Below are 24603 nucleotides of genomic sequence, written 5' to 3' on the forward strand. Positions count from 1 at the left end.
GTATTGCCACCAGAGCAGGTCCTGAGTCATACAAAAAGAGCTTTTTCCAGCTCACCTTTCTCTAGCAACATGAGATTTTTTTTAACACATGTGAAGAGGTCAGTTCAGCTTCCTCCACATTAGACACATGCAGGTTTTGAGGAACATAAGCATATCTTCCTCAACATGAGGAAGAACTTCTTTATATTGAGGTTGGCAGAGCATTGAACGGGCTGCCCAGGGGTTTTGTGGAGTCTCCCTCTCTGGAGACATTCAAAACCCGCCTGGATGATGTGTTCTTGTATAACCTGCTCTAGGTGGCCCTGCCTTGGCAGGGGGTTGGACTGGATGATCTCCAAAGGTCCCTTCCAACCCTAACGATTCTGTGATTCTGTGAATATGAGCCATTATCCATAACAAGCCATTAACATCTTCCAGTGCTCTCCCTCAACAAAAAAACAACATCCCCCCCCCCCCCAAAAAAAAAAAAAGCCAAATGGTGCGAAAGAATAAACTCAAATGAAGTAAGTTGCTGGCAGTCATCACCTCCACTGCAGTCAGGCTGCTGTGGTACCAGCAAATGCCAGCATAAATGTCAGTCACAAGATTACAAGCAGCAGTGGTTTTTTTTGAAGAGGATGTCTGGCAAAGCCAGAAGGGGCAGAGACCTGCTGCTTCTTGGTTTCCCTTCTGATTACATTTCCTTCGATAACTGCAGCGCCTGAAATAGCTATTTACTTATATGTCATAATATATGTAGTGTACAGTATGATAATATACGTAGTTAATAGAGAGGTTGTACTCCCTCTTTTAATACTGGTTCATACCATTGCTGCTTGATGTCAGAGTAATTTGATGTATAGCACATAAAATTCTGTTAACATTCTGCTGATACGGTGCCTTATATTCATAGTTTGGTTTGGAAAGTAGCACATGGAAATTCATCCCTTAGCCTTACTCTCAGTCAAAGTTACAGTGGTGAATAGTGAGAGCAGCTTTTCTTTTGAGCTAATAAGTAGCTTCTCTTTGCTTGCTGCAGATAAATAAAGCTATCTATCTGGGTTGGATTGCTCTGGGATATCCCAGAGCAATAGTATGCATGTTCCTTAGAGTCTGTCAGAAGTAACGGAGAGAAAGACAGAATTATTGTCATTAGGCTTTAATTTTCTATTTTGGTATCTCCACTGGAAAAAAATGCAAAACATTGCATATGGAAACAGGCTGAGATACACTGAGTGCTTAAACCCTCTGTGAAGCAAATGACCCAAGCAGACAGAACATTTTAACCATGATTCCTGGGAGTGGTGTGTGATGCAAGTTTTTTAGGTGATCAGCCAGATACACTTCAGACTTCTTAGGGGAAAATTTCTTAGACATTTCAGGAAATTGAGTCCGTGTAGGATTTTAATTCAAGAACCTCAGAAGAAAAAGAAAAAAAGGCATTGACAATTACTATTTCATTTTTAAAATAGAGCTTGTCATCCTCAGGCCTTTGTATAGATTGAACCTTCTGTTACTCTGCCTTTGATCCGCAAGTCCTGTATTGTCCTGCTATGGATACTGAATTAGAATGTTTGTCCTCTCTTCTGTGCATCACCTCTCAGTGGGCACCAACTTTGATTTTCGACATTGTGCCTTTTTCTTCTCTCAGGAATCCCACAGTGTCCCATTTTTAGAATATGGCCAGAAGAATAGGTGGCCCCAAGGAAAAATAAGCACATCAGCCTTGGTAGTTCCTGATCATTTGGCTTTTCAAGCTGAAAGATATGTGCATTGAGAAATAATGTGGAACAGCTGGCACCCTCTGAATTCATATCCTATCACAGTAATATGCTCATAAGCACATCCAAATGGTCTAATCCTAGCCTATAAGGTATCCACTTTACTTGCCTTGAAAATATCTCTGAACTGGGTTACGAATTCCAGTTCTCTTCAGAGTCTGACCAGTGAGGAAAAAAAGTGACTCTTCATATCTCAACAATAAAAACAAAATATAAGAAAAATGGTGCAAAGAGGCCTGTGTTCTCCAATCACATGTGAAAGCCAATGGAAGACAAAATTCAAATCCCTCTCTGGTTTCCTTCTACCTTCTGCGTCACTCCCTCAGAAAAACCTCCTACTCCAGAGGAATCAGACTTCCTTGATTTTTATCAACAGCAGGCCATAGCCTGTTGTCAGAGCCAGCCCACAAGCTGTCTGGAGTCAGGATAAAATTTTAGACATTAGTTATTGAAGTATGTGTTGTCTTTTAATAACCCTTGAGTGTTTACTGAAGTGGTTTGTTTTGAGCCGTTCTCTCTCCCTGATGGCTTTCTCCGTGTTTCTCATCAACTTAAACCAAGAGTAAACTTCCCAATACTCAAATCAAGATCTAGCTTTCATAATTCATTATGCAGCAACTGTACTTCCATCAGACCCCTTACATGACTCTGCTTTCAGGCTACAGCTTACTCTTCCAGTGTTTATAACTAGAAATAAGTGCATGTTTAAATATAAATGTTATTTGAGTTTGCTCCTCTGTACATATAAACAAAGAGATATCAGAAAACAGAAGAGATCAGATATGGAATCATAGAATGGTTTGGGTTGGAAAGGACCTTAAGCTCATCTACTTCCAGCTCCCTGCCATGGGCAGAGACTCCCTGCATTTGACTATGTCACCCATGGTTCTGTCCAACCTGGCCTTGGACTCTGCCAGGGATGGAGCATTTACCACTTCTTTGGGCAACCTGTGTCAGTGCCTCACCACCCTCACAGTAAAGAACTTCCTTATATCTAACCTGAACTTCCCCTGTTTAAGTTTTAACCTGTTACCTCTTGTCCTGTCACTACAGTCCCTAATGAAGAGTCCCTCCCCAGCATCCCTATAGGCCTCCTTCAGATACTGGAAGGCTGCTATGAGGTCTCCACGCAGCCTTCTCTTCTCCAGGCTGAAAAGCCCCAACTTTCTCAGCCTGTCTTCATACGGGAGGTGCTCCAGTCCCCTGATCATCCTCGTGGCCCTCCTCTGGACTTGTTCCAGCAGTTCCATGTCCTTTTTATGTTGAGGACACCAGAACTGCGCACAATACTCCAGGTGAGGTCTCACAAGAGCAGAGGAGAGGGGCAGGATCACCTCCTTCGACCTGCTGGTCACGCTCCTTTTGATGCAGCCCAGGATACGGTTGGCTTTCTGCGCTGCAAGCACATGCTGCTGGCTCATGTTCATTTTCTCATCGACCAACACCCCCAAGTCCTTCTTTGCAGGGCTGCTCTGAATCTCTTCTCTGCCCAGCCTGTAGCTGTGCCTGGGATTGCTCTGACCCAGGTTTAGGACCTTTCAGTTGGCTTGGTTGAACTTTATGAGGTTGGCACTGGCCCACCTGTCAAGCGTGTCAAGGCATAATCACAAGCTGCTACAGTAATGTATCAAAACAAAAAATACCTATGCCCTCTCCATGCTGAATACAAGGCAAATACAAATCTTATGGCTGGTCTGTCTTTTATCCTAAAAACAAGAATAAAAAAAAAAAAACCCACAAAAAACCCTCAAGCCTCTTCTCTTTGCATGTGTAAAAATTCTATGGCACAGAATGGAGAATGGACAGAGGAACATCTTTGCCGTTCATGAGAAGTCAGCACCTAAATAAATCAGTTAACATGAGACTGGTATGAAGAATGATGGTAGTGAAAATGTGGGTTCTCCAGCAACTAGACTAATGCTTTTAGGAGAAATAAAAATAGTAATTTTCCATATATGTGTGATGCACAGATTAAATGTGCAATTAAATGGTCAATTAAAATAGCTGATTTTTCTTTAAATTGCTTTCTGGCAACAAGTTCTGACCATTTTTCAAGCTGCTGCATATTTAGGCATCATGAGATCCCATGCCATTTTCAGGAAACAGGCAGATCACTTCTTTGTAAATGCAGATTTGTGTGAATCTCAAAACTGCTTAAGTGATTTATGGAAGCCAACAGTTTTCCTGGGTAGATGTTGCAACAACAGCAGCAAAGGATCTCCATCTTGCTTTCGTTTCTTAATATTCCTCTTCTCACAAAACCCATATGATTGAGAAAATAGAGGCATTTGTGCCAATGAAGTAACCAAAGGCAGCTAGTGGGTGATTTAGGACTATGAAACAATAGATCTAGCTGCCTAACCAAAGAAAAAAGTAACAAAACCAGCACTAAATGAGAGGAAAGTCAGGACTTTTGTCCTGTTCAGTGCTTCAGTACTGGCAAGAGTTTCTGAGAACACACACTTTGAAACCTCTTTGGAAAGTATCGTGAAGATTGTGTTCTGATGCAACCCAGTAAATGCTTCTATGTGGAATTCTTTGGCATATGAACCAACCACATGGCATGTACTATGCTGCAGAGATAACAGGTAGACTTGTAGTTGATGAATGAAGAAGATGCAAAGGAAATTTTCTAAGTTTATTCGATAAGAGTGACAAATGGAACACTAAAGCCAATTGGGAATATTAAATAACACAGGCAGTTCTGAGCTTATTTTTGTTTTGGTGGGACTTAAGCAAGATGCAAGACCATCTGTGTCTCTAAAAAACCTCATAAAGATTAGGATTTAGAGAGGGAAAGCTGAGTATCTGATGGAAGACCAATGGTCAAGTTCAGTTTATTAAAAGAGATGCATGTTTTAGAAGAGATGGGTAAGACCAGGAAATCAGACCTGAGCACAAGCTCCTAGATACCTACAAAAACATTTTCAAAATAACTACCTAAACGTGGATTAAAGAAGCAAACATTAAGGTCTGGCTGCAATAGCCTCTCTGCTGAGGCCACAGTCATTTTATGTGCTTACATCAATGTTATCCAGTCTCAAGACAAAGAACAAATAAGATCAACCCAATGTGAGGAAAACAGTAACAACATCTGGCAGGCAGCTGCAGCAGCTCAGCAGAAAGCTCTGTGTCCAGTGAGGGGGCCATAACTATCTGTCCCACTGCTGCTGTCCTGGAAACAACTGTTTCAGGTAAAACTGGGAAGCAACGCAGAATTGAGAATCTTTTTTTCCCCCCACTTTCTTAAACAAGAGAGGGAGTTGACTGTCATCAGTGCAGAGACAAATCTGGCCTGTGCTACAATGATACAGCATCTGACTGAGGAGACTGAAGGCACAGAGAGGAAAAGGGTCAGTAGGTTTGGTGGTAAAACCATAGGTGGTGGATGAGATATTGGAGAGACAGAAAGATTCTGGTCACCAGCAGAAAATGTGTGGGATTTAGGGGAGCAAAAGGTAGAAAACTCTTGGTGGTAGGTGGCTGCAAGCGATCAGAAGCCAAGGGGGGATGAGAAAAATAAGCAATTGGATGCTGATCGATGATGGGTCTGTATGTTGACTGGGCATCAGCATGGCAAATTTTAGAGATGCAGACAGAATTTGATCCAGACTTTTTAAGAAAGAATTGAAGTTCCAGGCCATAGTGAGTCAAAATGAAATTACAAACACATGGGATTGTGCAAATTTTAGATACCAACACAGGTGAAATTTGTCAGAAAGAGGAAAATGGAATGGAAAACAAAACAATACAGAAGGTAAAGAGCAGAATCCAGGAAATAAGACTCTGCATAGCATCTGCCTTCTAATCATTGCTGCAGATTTATCTCATCCAGAATCTGTGTGGAACTTTCACTACCCCTTCCCTATTATGGGGAGGATTGCCTTTTATTTTGTTTTTAGGTTAAAGACATACAGTTCATTTGTCTGCTGTAGACTTGTTCACGACAGACAAATATAATATAACAGATTATCTTCCATTAAAAAATTGCAGACTTGGGTCAGCTGCCATATAACTCACTGAGTTTCATTCTCTCCCAAGGGTTCCATCTATCCCCACAAAATAAATTCATGTGTACCAAGTTAGGTTTTTTTCATGACTAGGCAATATCCCTGTTCCCTGGAAACTTGCAGTTGTTATTTGTCTTTGTGAGCCTCCCCTTTGAAAATGCCAAATCCTTTAAATTAATGCTTGGGAGGGTCATATTTTGCATTTCAGTTGTTGAAAAGACATTGCATTTATTCAACAATATAAAGCTCCCTGAGGATCAGCAACCACAGTTTATTATATAAAAGTGTGCTGTGCTTTCTCTAATTTGGGAGTTGACTACTCACATAATCGTAGCTACCAATATTCAGAGCTTACAGTATTTTTTTATTCTCTTATTATTGCTTTTTTTCATCATAAAATACAGCTTGTGTTTTATATGGCTAGATCCTGCTCTCAGTGAAGTATTATTTGGCTTCCCTGGTACAGAACAGATCCCTAGTTGGTTGAAATCATGTCTTTAAAAAGTTTTGGAGGGTTAACTTTTACTCTTCAGCCAGATTTCATTGGTTCATTATCAGCTATGAGGCATTTGAATGATCGTGGGCTAATTGTATTCAGATGCCCTTATCAGCAGGAGTAGCTTTTTGACAGGAAAAGGTAGCATAGTGTCAATTGGATTTTAGTGGGAGCATCAGTATCTTCAACTGTCCTTAATACCAATTTTATTTTTAATTTCTGCTTAATTAAACAAAACATTCAAAAGCAAACTGAGATCCTTGGAGTAAGCACAGAGCTTTCCTGAGCAGATAATAGTTCCAAGTAGGAGAAATGAAAACAACTATGAGTAAAAGGTAAATTGAGTTAATATGCCAAGTCTGGGACTTCTTGTACCTTAGTTCAGTAGTGCACATCCAGTAGTGTACATCTTGTGTACATGCCCCTGTGCTCTTCCTTGAGATTACACAGAAAATTTGAAGATTGTAAGAGCAAGGACGTGTTTTTTTAGTGAGATCTAGTACAGAGAAGATGCCTTGGGATGTCAGCTCCCCAGATTTATACCTCAAGAAACACTCAACTCCTTTACTGTAACTACTGTTGCTAATGTGTGTAACCTTCACCAAACCCAATAGTTATTCTGTCTCAGCTCCTCCTGCATAAAATGCAGAAACATTAAACGTAGAATTATTGTGGTCATAGTGGCTGTGTGAACAATTAAAGTAGATAAGTAGTCAGCCAATTATATCTGCCCAGTTCTGTACCACCATTTTAACCACAGTCACCATCCAGGTCTGTGCATGCTTACATGGTCACTGTTGCTGTCTGAGGTTCCCAGCATCTGATGTACTGTACTTTCCACATGCTTTGGAAAACAGAGACATTATTTGTTGTCCCTGAGTACATATGGGAGTCTCAACTGCACACTTATTTCTCCCTCACCAGTGTTTATAAAAAGCATTTTGATTGATCAGAAGTTACAGTAGGAGGAAAACTATTTTCTGGGATTCCTATGACTTGGACAGGGGGTGTACTAGCTTTGCATTTAGCTCAGCATAGATAGCAAAAGACTCTATCAGTCCATTTCTTTATGTCTCCGGTCCACTTCACACTAGTGTCACAGCCAAAGTCAGCTTGCAGTGTTTAGGTTCGTGGCATTGCACTAACATGTTTGTAAGTTTTAAAAAGAATTCAGTGTTCAGCAAAAATTTTAAATGAAAATCCTTTCTTTTCACATTAGATTTAGTAAATCCCTTCCCTTTCACAAATGAGAAATCAGGGCCTAACCTATTCTGACAGCATTTAGAAGTTTTTCACTTTCGAAGCTTTTTGTGTTTTATAAATCTAATTAACTGTAATAAGAAAATAATAGGACATAATGTTTGTTTTACAAGGTGATTGATCTCTTGGCAGCCTGGCAGACTCTTTTATTGATTGGTTGGTGGATAATGTCAGAGTGGATATGTCCTGGAGGAGAATAGCTGACACCTAAATCCATATGTGACAGATTACCATCTGTGTTGGAAGACAGGTTTCTTCGTGAAATTGCAAAGATAACAGGTGAAAATGGAGAAAGTGACATGAGGGAAATGTGTTGAAACCTGCCTCAACCTTTCCATGCTCTAAGAGCATTTACACAAAGCGCTCTATTTTGTGGGCAGCTTGTTTTCAGGATGAGGGAGATTAACTTTTAATTACATTCATTCCTGTCTGCCCAGTCTAGTTTTAATTCTGTTAATTAGGGAAATGCCTTGCCCCACAACCTAGCCATAAAGCTAATTAAACAGAGAACCTTCATTTGCTACTTAGTGGGACTTCAGTAATGCTTATCATACATTACAGTTAATTAGCACTGTGGGAGGGAAAATGAGGATGTCGCTGAAGTGCAAAACTCAAATTAGAGGTGCTGTAATATATGCTTTATTTCATTTTGCAGCTATCTGATGCAGGGAAGTCACACGCTAACCTACCTGCCTTAGTTTCACATTTGTTAAAGGAGAATTAATTAAACATATCTCTCCTGCAGAAGTTTTGTGTAGGTTTAATGTAATGAAGTTGATAAGCTGTTGGCCTTTGAAATCCTTAAGTAGAAGACACTGCATAAATAGAATTATTTCTCCCTGAAGCATGCAAAGCATGTTGGAGGCAATGAGCTGTGCAGTTACAGGTAGAGGGGTGGAACAGCGGATGTACTTCCTGAAGTAAAGACCGACATACAGTTCTGCACATATTCACAAAATGTTCCAGGGCAAAACACAACCAGCATGGACCGTGCTGCTGTCTCAAACCATTCAGAAGCCCAGACCACAAATTAAAAGAAAATGTAATTTGAGTGAAAAAATCTGATGGTAAATGGCTTTAATTTGTAATGCTTTGTTTAATTATAATAATCCATTTTAAAGCATTGTTCCTGAAAATATCAAGTGATAATTACCAATACCCCACTGTGCAGATGAAGTAAAGCAGAGAAATGTTGCAATTTGCCCAAACTACTAGGTAAACTGGTTGTAAAACTGGAACTAGGACTTATAACTCCCTGTAAAGTACCAGACAGCAGCTGGCTTGATGTTTTCTGGAGGAAACAGCAGAACCTAAGTTCTATTTTGATTTATATTTTCTCACAGTGGCACTGAATCCTGAGTCTAAGGATATGAAATGATACATTAATAGGTTACCCCTGGCATGCATTAAGATTCTATGGAAAATGTTACCTAGAGCATTGCAAGTGTAGCCCAGTACGTTATGGCTATGTTAATCCTGTTACTCAATATATTTCAAGATTTAGTACAAGGCAGCAGGCAACTATTAAAAACTAATTGCAGTCTTAGCATTGGTGGCTCTGGTAATATTTGTAACGTGTAGAGCAACATGTAGAATAACGTGTTTTGAGCAAGGCTGTGCTGAGTGACACACTATCTAAGCAAGGTAGCTGGCTGGTTGTGCACTGGGCTTTGATTCAAGTGTGGATGAATCCACATTGTTTTTCTGTGCCTTTATTTCCCCATTGCTGATGTGGGGTTAAAAAGTTTTGTGGCTGCTTTATAAAGCACTCTGTAGTCTGCATGTAGGACACTAATACCTGTGTCAACAAGGCAACACTAGTTACAAGGTTTAGGGGACAGTGGTGGTTTGTAGAAGTATGAGAAAAGAGAAGGAAAGAAAAGGAAAACTGTGAAAGAAGGGAATAAGAGCTAGCAGACTAGCCCACTTTGTAGAAAACAAGATGTCCAGCCTATGCTGGTAATAGCATTATTAATGCTAACATGCTGTCATTAATACAAACAAGAAGGGTATGAAGTTTCTGTAATTATTTCAGGTTGATCTGTGTGTATATTATTTTCCTGGAGCTAGGTAGCATTTTAAAACTGAAAGGGATTAGACAGACGCAATCAGTTCAAATATTTGTCCAGCCATTGAAAGGAGAAGCCTCACTTCCGCCTGTGATGAGGCTTTGGAAATCTCCATATCCATCATTGTTCAACAGCTAAGTGAAGATTGCAGGCTGATTAACCTTGCAGCTGCCTTTAAGCAGCTTATGTGAAATGTTAAGTTCTAAGTTGCCTAAAATCCCTACTTCTTAATTTGTTTTCTGACTTGTATGCGGCAAGGCAAATCTTTGTGAATTTATGTGCGTACATGCACACACATGTGGTCACACACCCCTGATCAGAACCAGGTTCTTCCAAACGTGAATTATTCTGAGCAGTGCTTAAATATCTACAAGTGGAACAGGAACAGTCATTCCCATTAATATTCACAAGGACGTGAAAAGAAAAATAATGGACTGCCTGTTTCTTCTAGTCAGATTGTGGCTATACAACGTATCATAAAGCAACTGAGTGTCTGTTCCTTTATTTAAAGCTGAGAAGTTGTATTTTACACTGATTCCACTGCCTCCCTCATATTTTGAGATGCTCAGAAAACTTAGCATAACTTATTTCAGAAACATTTTATTTATTCCTCCTTCATTCTTCTAAAATTATTGCCCATTCCATTCTTCAAAAATTAGCTTTTGAGTGTCAAAAAGAATATGGAGAGCTTTGCAAAATAACTACAAAGAAAGGATATTTAAAAAGAGTACTTGGATCTGTGTGCCACAACTGTGACTTACTAGCAAATTCCACAAGGCTCTAGAGTCAACATAAGCAGATCCAGAGAGTAGTTGTGCTTAACTTCACCACAGTGACTGTCTTGATGCCAGGCCTTTGCTTACAGTATTTGCTGCAAGCCTGGACTTACATTTAACAATGCACATAGAGATGACAGCTAGTCACAGAAGCTGGAGTGGAACCTCTCCACTCTTTGTGAACAGCAAGTCAGGGTTTGTTTCTGGGTTCAGATGGACCCACAGCTTTTGTGATGGTGTTGCTGAGTTCCATCTCCAGACTAATATTTGCAATTGCTTTTTTCCGCAAAATATAAAAAATGTAAGAAGGTTTAGGTACTTTTGTGCAAATCCTATGTTTGCTTTTGGGTTTTTTTCAATTGTATGTCGAGGAGTGAACCATTTTCTGGAGGAATGGGAGGCTTAAGTGCTTAGTTGCCTTCACCTGCTATTTTGACTAGTACATTTTAATGCTTCTGTGTTTTTTCATTGGCCTGTGTTTTTCATTTCTGCATGTGTCCCATTTGTGCTGGGCACATCAGTTGGTATTTGTGCCAGATAGGCAGCTTGTATGAGCAAGTTATCATTTAACAATATTGATTATTGCATTAAGAGAAACCCTTTGGGATTTCATTGCTAATGCACTGAAAGCCCATCAGACCTCTTGGTCTGAAATGACCTGCACATTGTCTGAACACTTATGACCAGGACATTTTATTTGCAATCCCCCATGGAGACATACAGTTCTTCATATACTTTTGCATTTCTGGGGATTCAGGGAAGCAGAGCAGTGTGGAAAGTTTGAGCCATTCTTCTGCAGCTTGCATCATCAGTTGAAAAGGAGCCACTTGAGAACTGTGTTTTAAGACATCAAGTTTACATCTCTTCCACAGACAATCCTGATAATAGTACAGGGATATTTGACTAAATCATTCAAAGCTGGAAGAGATACCATGATGGTTTCCACTGTGTTTTTCTTCCCTATATGATAGGCAAACATACATACTCTCTGTGAAGTTCAAACAGGCACTTGATGAAGTTGGGTACCAGTCAGTTTAAAGATAAATGGGGCCTCACCTTCTCACACAGTGCAATCATTTATTTTCACATGGCTCATAACAAGGATTATTTATAGCTGTGGAAAGAAAAATAGTGGGGATATAGACTTGGTGCAATTTATAAGAACCAGTTAGACATGATACGGTTGGATACTGCTCTCTTCCAAGTGAAATGCAGCGATGCACTGCTCTCCATAGAGTGAAATAATTTTTACATGCCTTGTCAGTCTCACTGTGGCCGTGGAAAGAAATACAGTGAAAGGAGAGACGTTGGCACTGTTTGTGTTATTTAGAATGTTTTTGCAGCTAACAGTTTTGACCTCTATTCTGTTTTGATGGTCCTGGTTTCAAAAGGCCACATCATGTTTTCCAGCTAGAAGAAATGAATCAATACTTTCTTTTCCTGTGGACTCTCCCAACTTCTACCCAGTTCAGAATATTCCTGGTTCAAAATATTGCAAAGAATTGCTGGTGTAGAACTGATGCGCTGCCTTGTCAATGGAATAACAATGATAATAGCTTCAAATCTACCCTCTGAAGCCAGGAGGGTTTCATTTTTGTCCCTTATGGTCTTCAGACACCCTGAAAAGAAAGTTAGACTGGAATTTTGCATTTAATGTGTGAAATCCAGGAGCCATCATTTAAAACATCAATCCTTACTTCAGAATGGTGTTTGACAGGCTACAAGTAATTTCTGCTTCAAGCAGTCTCAGGCAGCAGAGTAGCCCAAAGGTCATGTTGTTTTTATCATGGGTAAAAGATATCTTCTTCATGATGGATGACTGCTCTGCATGTTTATGATGCATAATATATTAGTAATTTTAATTCACAATTTCATTTGTCCAGCAGTTTTGTCAGGTAGTTAGGTACAGCTGCACTGTGCAAAAGCATGGGACTGTTGTAATCCATCAGAAGACCTGCAGCACTGTGCCAGTTGCAAGTACTGGGGCTGGGAGGAATCACTTCTACCAATGGAAATACCAGCCTGCAGGACTAGGCAAAGTCTTGTGTCTGAAGCCACTGACAGGTCAAGATCTGTGCTGGTGGTCACAGCTGAAACCAAATAGGTTGCTCCCTCAAGTCTCATGGTATGATGTATAGCAGCCCTCAGTGTGCTCTTCATCAGATTTATGAGATTGAGAGCCTAAGGTTATCTGTTCTTGGCTAGCTTGATCACCAAAACTGAGGACCAGACAACAAACACAAGTGCTGGTTTCAGATCACTTTGAGAACTTTGTTACCCGAGACATAAAGATTTCAGCTGTCTTTGTGCAAAGCACTCAAGGCAGAATACCACCACAGCTGCTACCTACCGTTTTACCCTCATGCTTTTAATAGGACTGTGTGCAAAAGCCACTCCTCTGCAGAGCTAGACACAAAAGTAATAAGGATTAGTATTAGTTCAGAGAGTCTCAGAGCAAATTTGCTTTCTCTTTGCACATATGCAACTCATAAGCAAACCTTTGTAACAATATGCATTGTTCTTGCTTATTTGAGTAGTATGGTCTCCTGAGGATATTTCTGTCAATGTCAGTGAAGCAAAGTGCCTTTTAGAAAAGATGGCTGAATTTGCCTTTTAGCTATTGAATGTCTAGATTTACCTCCTCGCTCCTCCTGCTTCTGTTTATATTTTACATGCAGAAACATGGTAAGAGCCATACTACTCTCCCATGTCAGTAATAATATGTTTTCAAAAATGAACGAATGACATCCACTAAAAGTAATCCTAAATTCAAATAGTTTTTAAATGCACCCTTCATTCACCAGCATCATGCTGTGTTTGATAAATTTCCGTCTCTTCATATTAGCTCTTTTGGCACCTAGATTTGCATTTTGTAAGCTTTGCTTTTTATATGGCCAGCTGTTACCTCAAAGTTTCAAAGCCATTATAGCAAGAGGCTTTTCAATAGGAAATATCACTCTCCACTTGGTTTTCTGAAAGATCCTGTTTTCACCTCAGAAGTGGGCCGACAAGGCTCTATATCATGTTACTTCTTCACTGTGTGCACCCCTAAAAAGAGCTATTTTTGCACTGTCCTACTCCTAATATAAAAAAAAAAAAAAAAACAAAACAAAACTCCAAAACAGGACAAAAAAACCCACACATACAAAAAAAGAAAAAAATTCTTAAAAAAGAAGCCAACCACATTTTTTTCTCTTTCAAACGAATGTGCATCCATGGTTTTATAAGGGAGGGTGGAAAGATGCCCTATATTTTAAATGAGGTTCTGTGACCTGTTATATACTTATTGCGCAAGCTTTTCTTGATCGGAAAAGGGACTGATCATTCCAGTTCTTCAACAGCTTTGGGAGAAGTTATAAGATGGAGGAAGCAGAATCAGCAGTCTGAAATTCAGAACAGAGGTCTTACCAAGGTCATCAATGCTCTTCATAATCATTCTGTAAAGTAAGAGCCGTTGATCTCATCCTTCATGCGTATATATATATATATATATAGGCTTCAGAACAACTGAAAAAGCAACATTTCACATGCACTTGCAGTTGCTCTTCTATTATACCAAATCAAGAAAGCAAGACACATGAAGATGGGTATTTAGTGACTTTGTATTCATAATGGAAAAAACAGCATATAATGCTAATTAAAAAAAAATTATATTCCTACATTTGTTTATATAGGGATAATGGAAGTATTTTCAGAATTCATATATGTTTTACTTTGTTGTTATTTCAGTTTTTCATGTGTTCTTGGGTTTTGATAGTTCCTGTGCAAGGCAAGGGATTCACATCTTATACAGGCTGAAGTCTTCTGTTAAACAGACCGCTGCATCTACAAAGAAGCTTCTTTAAATGTTTTTTAACATCAGAGTGCCTCAACTTGGGTCATCTGGGGGTTCCAGTTGTGAGAGAAGTCTCTCTGCCTGCAGAGCAATTCAGCCCATAGCTGTTTGGTAAACTTGCAATTAGCAAGAAAGCTTTGGGAAGGGGTACATCTGACCAACCTGAATCCTAAGAGGGCTAACAGCCTTCTTGGGGATCTGAGTAAATTTCTGTGCTCCTGCCCTGTCATGAACTCATTTTTGCTCATTCATTCTTTGCAGATATTGATGAGTGCCTGGTAAACAATGGTGGCTGTGACCATTTCTGCCGAAACACAGTTGGCAGCTTTGAGTGCAGCTGCCAAAAAGGCTATAAACTGCTCACAGATGAACGAACCTGCCAAGGTAATACTTCATTTCTTTTAGTTCTTCTATAATGAGGATGTTCTTTTCAGTGGATTTGGGGTTTTTTTAACTAAGTCATTTGTACTACATGTTTTAATTGTACGTAATGTATGTAATTTAATAGGACGGAAAGTTAGAAACTTTACTAGATTTCCACTTTCGGAGGTGGGTTGGAAGATTTTTGGAAATGTCTTGTTTCAGTGTTTATAGTAGTAGGAATGCCAGTGTCTTGATGAAGCGTGAAAATCTGTGTGGTATAGTGGAGTAGCCTCAGGCAAAGAGTCTTATGTGCAGATCCTCTAATTTGCTATGATCTGAATGGGACAGAGGCTTATCTTACACCAGAGTCATTTAGAGTAATTTACTGGAATGGAGCATTTGCAACATTTAAACTGAAAAAAAAACCAAGAGTCTAAATTGTGAGCCCACCTTTGCCTGGCAGAATCTGTTTATGGAGGGATAATGGAAGTGTTCTGTGAGAAATCTAATGATGTGTGGTTTATATTGTTTGCTCTGTGTGTCATGATTTGTTATCTAAGTCATGTGATGTTATATATTCTATGACTAATTAAGTGCATAACCATTTCAAACTTAAGTTCTGACCATGTGCCTTTGGAGAAATGATACTTTAGGCATTTGAGCTCTGTAACTTTACAAGCCTCCTAGAAAAGGCTAGAGAGATGAGCATGCATCAGCAGAGAGAGAAGGGGAAGGAGGATGTATTCAATTAAAATTATGTTCAGGAATTGCCTCTTTATCAATACATAATTATTTGCATGGGTTTTAAACATGTAAAAGTTTTGTAGTCCAAAACAGCATTAGTATTTTAGAGCTTCTTTGTCCATCAACAAAAGAGAAACCAAGGTAAAAAAAATTTTCCATTGCATCTCGTTGGTACTTAGAATCATAGAATCATAGAATAGTTAGGGTTGGCAAGGACCTTAAGATCATCCAGTTCCAAACCCCTTGCCATGGGCAGGGACACCTCGCACTAAACCATGTCACCCAAGGCTCTGTCCAACCTGGCCTTGAACACTGCCAGGGATGGAGCATTCACAACCTCCCTGGGCAACCCATTCCAGTGCCTCACCACCCTAACAGTGAAGAACTTCTTCCTTAAATCCAAACTAAACTTCCCCTGTTTGAGTTTGAACCTGTTACCCCCTGTCTTGTCACTACAGTCCCTAATGAAGAGTCCCTCCCCAGCATCCCTGTAGCCCCCCTTCAGATACTGGAAGGCTGCTCTGAGGTCTCCACGCAGCTTTCTCTTCTCCAGGCTGAACAGCCCCAACTTCCTCAGCCTGTCTTCATATGGGATGTGCTCCAGTCCCCTGATCATCCTCGTGGCCCTCCTCTGGACTTGTTCCAACAGTTCCATGTCCTTTTTATGTTGAGGACACCAGAACTGCACACAATACTCCAGGTGAGGTCTCACAAGAGCAGAGTAGAGGGGCAGGATCACCTCCTTCGACCTGCTGGTCACGCTCCTTTTGATGCAGCCCAGGATACGGTTGGCTTTCTGGGCTGCGAGCGCACGCTAAAGCCAACTCATGTTCATTTTCTCATCGACCAACACCCCCAAGTCCTTCTCCGCAGGGCTGCTCTGGATCTCTTCTCTGCCCAACCTGTAGCTGTGCCTGGGATTGCTCTGACCCAGGTGTAGGACCTTGCAGTTGGCTTGGTTAAACTTCATGAGGTTGGCATCAGCCCACCTCACAAGCCTGTCAAGGTCCCTCTGAATGGCATTCCTTCCCTCCAGCATATCAACTGAACCACACAGCTTGGTGTCATCAGCAAACTTGCTGAGGGCGTACTCAATCCCACTGTCCATGTCACCAACGGAGATGTTGATTAAGACCGGTCCCAACACCAATCCCTGAGGGACACCACTCGTTACTAGTCTCCAGCTGGACATGGAGCCATTGACCACAACTCTTTGCGTGCGGCCATCCAGCCAGTTCTTTATCCACAGAGTGGTCCATCTATCAAACTGATGTCTCCCCAATTTAGAGACAAGGATGTTGTGTGGGACAGTGTCAAACGCTTTGCACAAGTCCAGGTAGATGACATCAACTGCTGTATCCTTGTCCATCAGTTCCGTAGCCCCATCATAGAAGGCCACCAAATTGGTGAGGCAGGATTTCCCCTTAGTGAAGCCATGCTGGCTGTCACCAAGCACCTTGTTGTTTTTCATGTGCCTTAGCATGCCTTCCAGGAGAATGTGCTCCAAGATTTTGCCAGACACAGAGGTGAGACTGACTGGTCTGTAATTCCCCGGGTCTTCCATTTTCCACTCCCTGAAAATGGGGGTTATATTTCCTTTTTTTCCAGTCATCGGGAGCTTCACCTGACTGCCATGATTTTTCAAATATGATGGCCAGTGGCTTAGCAACTTCATTCGCCAGCTCCTTCAGGACCCGCGGATGGATTTCATCAGGTCCTGTGCACATTCAGGTTCTTAAGATGGTCTTGAACCAGATCCTCTCCTACAGTGGGTCCAAGGTCTTCATTCTCACAGTCCCTGTGTCTGCCTTCCAAGACTTGGGTGGTGTGATCAGAGCATTTGCAGTGAAGACTGAGGCAAAGAAGTCATTAAGAAGTCATTAAGAACCTCAGCCTTCTCCAAATCCAGGATAGCCAGTTCTCCCGAGAGCTTCCGGAGAAGGCCCATGTTGTCCCTAGTCTGTTTTTTATTCACTACATACCTATAGAATCCCCTCCTGTTATCCTTAACATCCGTAGCCAAGTTTAATTCTGACAGGGCCTTAGTTTTCCTAACCTGGTCCCTAGCTTTCCGGACAACATCCCTGTATTCTTCCCAGGCTGCCTGTCCTTGCTTCCACCTTTTATAAGCCTCTTTTTTCCCTTGAATTTTCCTCAGCAGCTCCTTATCCATCCAAGGAAATCTCCTGGCCCTCCTGCTGCACTTCCTTCTAGTTGGGATGCAGCACTCCTGAGCTTGTAGTAGGTGATCCTTGAATACCAACCAACAGTCTTGGGCCCCCCTGCCCTCCATGGCTATATCCCATGGAACCTTACTAAGCAGGCTCCTGCAGAGGCCAAAGTCTGCTCTCTTGAAGTCCAGGGCAGTGAGCTTGCTGCACGCTCTTCTCACTGTCCTGAGGATCTCAAATTCGACCATCTCGTGATCGCTGCATCCAAGGCTGCCCTGGAGCACCACATTCTCAACAAGCCCTTCCCTGTTGGTGAGCACAAGGTCAAGCATGGCACCTCTCCTTGTCGGCTCCTCTATTACTTGCAGAAGGAAGCTGTCTTCCACACAATCAAGGAACCTCCTGGATTGCTTGTGCCGGACTGTACTGTCCCTCCAACAGGTATCATGGTGGTTGAAGTCCCCCATGAGCACAAGGGCCTGCAAGCGTGAGGCTGTTCCTATCTGTCTGTAGAGTGCTTCATCCAGAGTCCTCTTGATCAGGCGGTCTGTAACAGATTCCCACAGTAATGTCTCCCATTGCTGTTCTCCCTTTAACCCTGACCCACAAACTCTCTATTGACTTCCATCATGTGAGAAGCCTACTCCACCCTGAGTGTGGATTAGACACAAAGGAGTCGGTGCAAGGTTAGTTTCAAGCTGGAACAGGCTGGGAAGAGCAGAGAATGGCACAGTTAGTGCACATGACTAGGCAGAAATAACATTGTAGAATCATGTCAGACAAGGGTAAGTTGTTAGGTTTTGACATACCTGCTGAAAATAGGGACGAAATGTTAAAAAGAAGCATTCCCTTCATGATGTATTTAGAGATAGTTAGGGATACTTTCTGGTTCATGAATGTCATGTTGTGACATGCTCTCGCTGTGGTATCAGAGGTTTCACCACTGGACTAAGTGTAATTACACCAGTGCAAAACTGGCAAAAGAAAAGTCAAGCCCTGCATTCCTGTTAGGCTAGAGCTGGTGCAAAATTTATTTGTTCATTATGCAAAGTCTTAGTAATAGCCTTTGAAAGCTACCTATAAATAATTAGATGTCTACCGTGATAATGGGAAATAGAAGCAGCTCTGTAAATGCTATTCAATGGACTTTTGTTTCTTCATGGGCCTGGGCTACACAGAAAAGTGAGTTGCCAGTAACAGGGCATACCGTGAAAGGAATGAAGCAGTAGCTGAGCTTCTTCTCTCCCTCATGTGATCAGACATGGAAATGTAAACATGATATGGCTGTTCTACTTTTCCCATTTTCAGTGAGCAAGGGCAGGCACTCTGTCTGCTTCTACAAGGTACTTTGACCGATTCATCAGTTGTAACTTATCTGTTGCAGTAACAGATAAGTGCAAATCCAGGGAATTTTTGACCTGGAAAAGTTCCTGCGGTCCCAGGAACACTGGTTCTTCATACTGTGAAATGGGAAGGACAAAGTTATTTCCTGTTTGAAATCTGAGGTGTTTGGTCCCAGAGACTGATTACAGCAAACATTGTATGATGCCTGCTTTGTGGAGAGAGCACTGTGGTAATTCAGTTTCTCTCTGGTGCTTAGGGTGATAATGCAGTCAGTAGGCCTGCTAATAAAGAAAGAAGGAAAGTGAATATAGATCAAGAAATCACTAATGGTTCACTGTGAAGAAGCAAAGTACAAGTGATTTCACTTTGCTTCTTCTGCTGCAAAAATAATATAGTTAGTTATTAATGTCAGTTCTGACAGAAATATGTGGTTTGGGGTTAGTGACTGCTGGAATATAAATCATCCATGGGGTTTTTTTGGAAACAGCGTGTCAACACTGACCATAGAACACTACTGAGGGATTCAGGGGAATTTATTTGGGGCATATTAGTTTTTCCAGTGCATGAAATAGAAAAGTCAAATTTGTGTTTATAAAAGATGCTGTTGTTTGTGTTACATCTGTTGTTTTGATTCATAATAGAGTTTCTGTGACTTAAGATCTTGCTGTCAACATTTTGTTTTTTCTGGTTTTCATTTTTAAAAGGAAGATTTCTTTTGGTTACAAATCAACGTGTTTAGCAAATACTCATTTTTAGGACCTTAGAAGTCCGCATTTTTTGGGGCCGAGTCCTATTTAGTTTAGGTGGCCTTCTTAGTGCATAGGAAGCTTATCTCCGAATGAGCTCATCGCTAACATCAAGGAAGAGATTCTGCTAACCTTAGGCAAATTGGCCATGGAAAAGGCTGGTAATCTTGCCCTTTTACCACCTGCAGAACCCCTGGATAAGTCTGTGACTATGTCTGATTCGCTGGAAAAAATCAGTGAGGAAGAACAAAGCCACAGAGATACAGTTCATGTTAAGCAACATTTTTCCAACTGTTGAAAAATATACATAAACTGTTGCTGCTTAACTTTCTTCAGCACAAGTCAATTTTACATGTTTAAATAAAAAGGTCCTTCATATTCCCCGTGAAATTCTGAGGTTGTCCCACCTGACCTCATTTCCTTGATGTCCTTTCATTGTAGACCTCAGAGCTGACTTTAAGATTGAAAGGAAATTGTATCAAAGTCTCAGACTTTGTTCCTGGTTGTTTGCAGAGCTCCCAGTGTCTTCATACTGAGTGCCTTACACACATTCATCCTCTCTGTGAAGAATCAAGTATTTCTCTCAGTTTTTCAGGCAGGAAGGGTGAAGCCAAATATAGCAGCTTGCCTAAGATCACACGTATGAATGCCTGGACTGCCTGGAGAATAAACCTCCAGTTTTGGTGAATCTGCCCTCTGCAAATCTGCTTATTACAAGATATTTGTTTTCTTCTCCTGTGCTTGTGCTCATACCCTGATACAAAAATCCATTGACTTTCAGGACCTCTGAAGTGTGCTGCCTGCTTGGTGCCACTATATAGCCGCCCAGCATGTAGAGTACTTATGTAAGCAGCCTTTGCATATGTGAAGGGCATCAAAATGTTCTGTATTTGTCTGTTTACAGCTAAACCATTTTTAGCCCTGACTGCAAAGAAAACCATTGTCAATCACAGATTACTTCTGCTGGGGAGTGGTTCTCACGCTGTGGCTCCTTGTTAGACAAGGAGAGTGTGGGGGTTTCCCTTCCTTTCCCCTCCCCTGCATTCCAGCCTTTTAAAAGGAAACTTATTTGTAACCCAGAAGGTGAAGAATCCACATCCCCCTGCCAGTGATACTGTGGAGACTGATACCGCTTTCCCAGTCTCTCTTTTCCTGCAAACTTAAAAATAGATCTTTTTCTGCTTTGACAGTGAAATCACTGTATGACAATACCAAAGCCATCTATTGTGTATTATTTTAACAGATCCCTTAAGTCTAAGATATTGTAAATTCTTTGGTACAGGAAGAAACTGTTGGATCTGTTTGTATAAACCTAGCAAAAGAGGTCTGCATCTCTTTTGAGCATGTGATACAAATAACAGCTATATTTATAGCAAGGAGAGCTTGTGTTTGTAACCTTTGAGGTAATTAACAGGAGGACAACAACTCAGATTAGTTTTAGAACCACATCAGCAACAAAACAGCAAGTAAGACTGTTTAAAGCTGCAATGAATGTGTGTAAGCGCAGACATAATTACCTTAATCCTCAGCCAATATGAGTTTTAAAGCCAGTTAACTTAATTGCTTATTGAGTTTCTGTTTGTTGTGCAGTGATCTCAAAAAAAATTCAACAATAAGCACTCTCTCTGCTCCACTCAAGTTCAGGCTTCATTAAACACCCAGAAAAAATGCGTGAAATTCTATCATGAATAATTTTCTCTTCCTGGGATAGGAATTGTCTTTTGCAAAGCAAGACAAGGGGAGACAGCACACAAATTTGTGGTAAACCTCTTCAGGGAATGATAGAATTGGAAAGATAAGTTACATTATGGAAAAAAAAAAAGTGCTTTTAGTGGGAACATCCAGTGATCAACACGTAATACTTTGGTCTTATAAGTCTACACTCTCACCCTCTGCCCCTCACCACCTCTGTCTTAAACAGAGCCAAATCATCCTACACTGAGGAATTAAAACCTTTTCAAGGGGCAGTTCAAGGCATTTGCATCATTCAGCCTCCAATACAGGCTTAAGTGGGGCTTGATGATTGCTAGATCTCACAGACATGATGTTCAGTCATAATGAAGTATGCTCAAAGTAGCTTTCTCACCAACCATATGAATTGATACAGCCACTGTGAAAGGAGGTGATTGTCCACCAGATGAAAGTAACTCTGGGGCATGTGGAATACCTGCACGGGCTGTCTGGCATTTTGGGGGCTTCTTGAAGGCCATGTGTTCATACACAGTACATGACAGCATTTTTTATTTGCTCTGGTTAATTACCTGTTGCACTGTTGATTATTCTTTACTAGCTTCCTACCAGATTTTAAACAAATGTGATTGACTCTTTTATAACTAGGCACTGGAACACAGGGCCTTATACTTTGCTGTTGGTAATGATAGTGTCTGTCCAAAGGAAATTCAGTGACGCATGTTTATACAACAGGAGATCCCAAACAGAATTTGCTCCTGTAGGTTCATGATATATTGAATTTTCCCTCTAGTGATTTTCTGTGAGCACAGCTTGCTAGAAGTTTGGGGTTTTTTAACTCTACAAAGCTATCCAGTGGAAGTCCACATATAGCAGATTTGAGGTGGTTTTTTCCTCTCATTCAAGAGAAAGACATGAGCATATCCACTGTCATATTTGTGTATGAGGATTTTTCTGTCTTTTAAAACAAATGTGTTTCTTATTTGCCCCACTGTAGCCCTGCTTCTTCTCTCCTCAGCTTCGCTTCGAGACGAAGTGTTCATCAAAACCTCAGTTCTCATGGTGTAGAGCAATTGGAAATGATAGCTAGAGCCAAGGGTACTATGAGCAGACACTGAGGCGGTTTTCTTACTAACTCTGCCAGCATATTGCACTGCTGACCTGCAAAACACCTCAAATCTTGTTCAGCTGTTTTTTTGTTTCTCAGATTGTCTCTGAGCAAACTTGATGAGTGTAGCAGTTTTTGTGATAGCTTTCTAATGTCTTACAGGATATACCTCCCAACTCTTTCCATCCACAGCTGCTTTTCACTTGTGACCTGAAATATGATTTGAACCCAGCCTCAGGCCTGCTGTGTTAACACGCTGCACCACAGAACTATAATCCATGCAATCCTAAAGTAACACTGTTAAATGAGGGACTGACCTTTCTTTACTGCCAAATAGGTCTTCATTCCAGAGAATCTGATGTGACTAGACCTAGCTGAACCTATGATGGATCTGTTGCTAAAGGGATGCTTTACATAGGGCTCCCAATGCATAATTGTCAAGAGAAGCCTTCATTCATTCCAGAATGAGAGAAAGAAAAATAGCACCTTGAAAAATACAGTAACTGTCTATGATCCAAGGATCCTACAGACTTGGTCTTGAAACATTGCCATAGTGACTGGATATGTAATCCCCTCTCATAACATCCACCTTTTCACTTATTTGTACAAAATACGCACTATTAGCCTTCCAAGGGCAGGATTTGAATCTCCCAGCATGGTATCTCCAGTTTGAAAATGGGTATGAAATGAGGATTAATCATACAGGGAAGGACAGATAGAAAGTGTTTGTGGGAATTATTTTTGGCCTAAAGAAGCCCACAAAGATTAGCTACAAAGATCTCACTATACTCTTCTCTATGGAACCATTGATGATAAATGTGGCTGTACAGCACCAGTTTAATCCCAAATAAATTAGTGCATCTACACCAGCAGCACTGAATCCCCTGACATCTTTGACATAGAGTGACCAAATTAAAAAATAAAAAGGGGGACAAAGAGGATTTGCACCCTTGGGTTACTCGACAGTGACCTGCCACCCACATTTGATCATGTAACTCTCTAAAGCAACTGGCCTTGTCCCAGTCATATTACCTGCTGAAGGTCTCAGGATGAAGATACACCCCTTGCATTGATTCATGGAGGACACAGTCACCCATCTTAGATTACTTAACTAAATGCATGGATAGAAGTCAAGGCTGGAGTATCTGTCCCTCTGGCTCTCATTACAGACTGAAAACAGAGGACAGGGAGAATCCCATGTCCTTTGTCGCAGTTTTAAAACGCTGAGGAAATTTCTTGGACTAGCAGGACAGGAATTTTATGTCATGATTCTCCAAGCCAAGCCAAGCTATCTTTTTACCTTACTGCTACTCCTCAAACTCTTCTTCCTCTGAGTTATAGCTGAGTAGAGCCTAGTGCAGTCCTAGAGGCAGTGAGCTGTGAAAAATGTTAAATGGGTACAGCTGCACCATACAGCAGTAAAGAGACCGATTAAACCCTTCAGCTAATCCGTATCAGTGCTAGAACTAATGCTTCATGTAAGTCAGTTTAAAAGACAATGGGTGAGGCCCAGGCCCCTCAGATTCAATGCATCAACATTACTGTTTAGCCAACTTTCCACTGAAAAACATTAGAAACTTTTGTTATTGGTCTACCCCTCTCTTCCTTTTCTCCTCCAATTAAATACATAGAAGAACCAAATGTTCAATAAAAGTAACATTATTTAGACTTCCCCTTCCTTCTAGAGCAGCAATAACATGCAGCTTCACAGCCAGGTAAGAGAGCATAAAGAGAGCAGCAGAAATTTTACTGCTTTGTGTGGTTTTTTTCCTTAATGTAGAATACATTTTTACCTGAACCCCCACAAACCTCTCACTGATGTTGCTACCCTCATGGTCAGGACTGAACTGTTGCAGGGGAGAGCATTAGCAAACCATTAAGGTGCTGCTACCTGTGTCCTTTCAAGGGAGGTGGCATCAAGGATACCAGAGACCGTGTTTGCTGTCTGGAGTGAGGTGCAAGCAGGCTTACAAGTCCTTTCAATGACTTCTGCCTGAGTTTGCATGTGCATTCAAGGTCTTCAGCAGTCAGAGAAAATCCCCAGGGTTTCATTTATATCAGAGAGAAGGCTGCTATATGCAGCAGATTTACAGTGCTGTCACACTAAGGTAACCTGCTGGTCTTTGTTCTCGTATACCACTTGAATGGAGTGAGTCAGTGTCAGTGCAGAGTGATTAATGAGAACAGGTTGAAGGGACTCAAGCCATTCCTCTATCAACACTCATTTGTGTG

At 41.0% G+C, this 24603-nt stretch overlaps 1 protein-coding gene across 4 annotated transcripts in view; it reads left to right on the plus strand.

Annotated features, from left to right (window-relative positions):
- SCUBE1 (signal peptide, CUB domain and EGF like domain containing 1) overlaps positions 1–24603 on the plus strand; it is a 213101-nt gene that overhangs the window by 141688 nt on the left and 46810 nt on the right. For all 4 annotated transcript variants that reach the window (XM_065673120.1, XM_065673131.1, XM_065673139.1 and 1 more), the window contains one exon: positions 14468–14590. In XM_065673120.1, coding sequence (XP_065529192.1) covers positions 14468–14590 — 123 coding nt within the window. The remainder of the gene's footprint in view (positions 1–14467; positions 14591–24603) is intronic.

Source organism: Lathamus discolor, chromosome 1 (genome assembly GCF_037157495.1).
Source record: "Lathamus discolor isolate bLatDis1 chromosome 1, bLatDis1.hap1, whole genome shotgun sequence".
Taxonomy (NCBI): domain Eukaryota; kingdom Metazoa; phylum Chordata; class Aves; order Psittaciformes; family Psittacidae; genus Lathamus; species Lathamus discolor.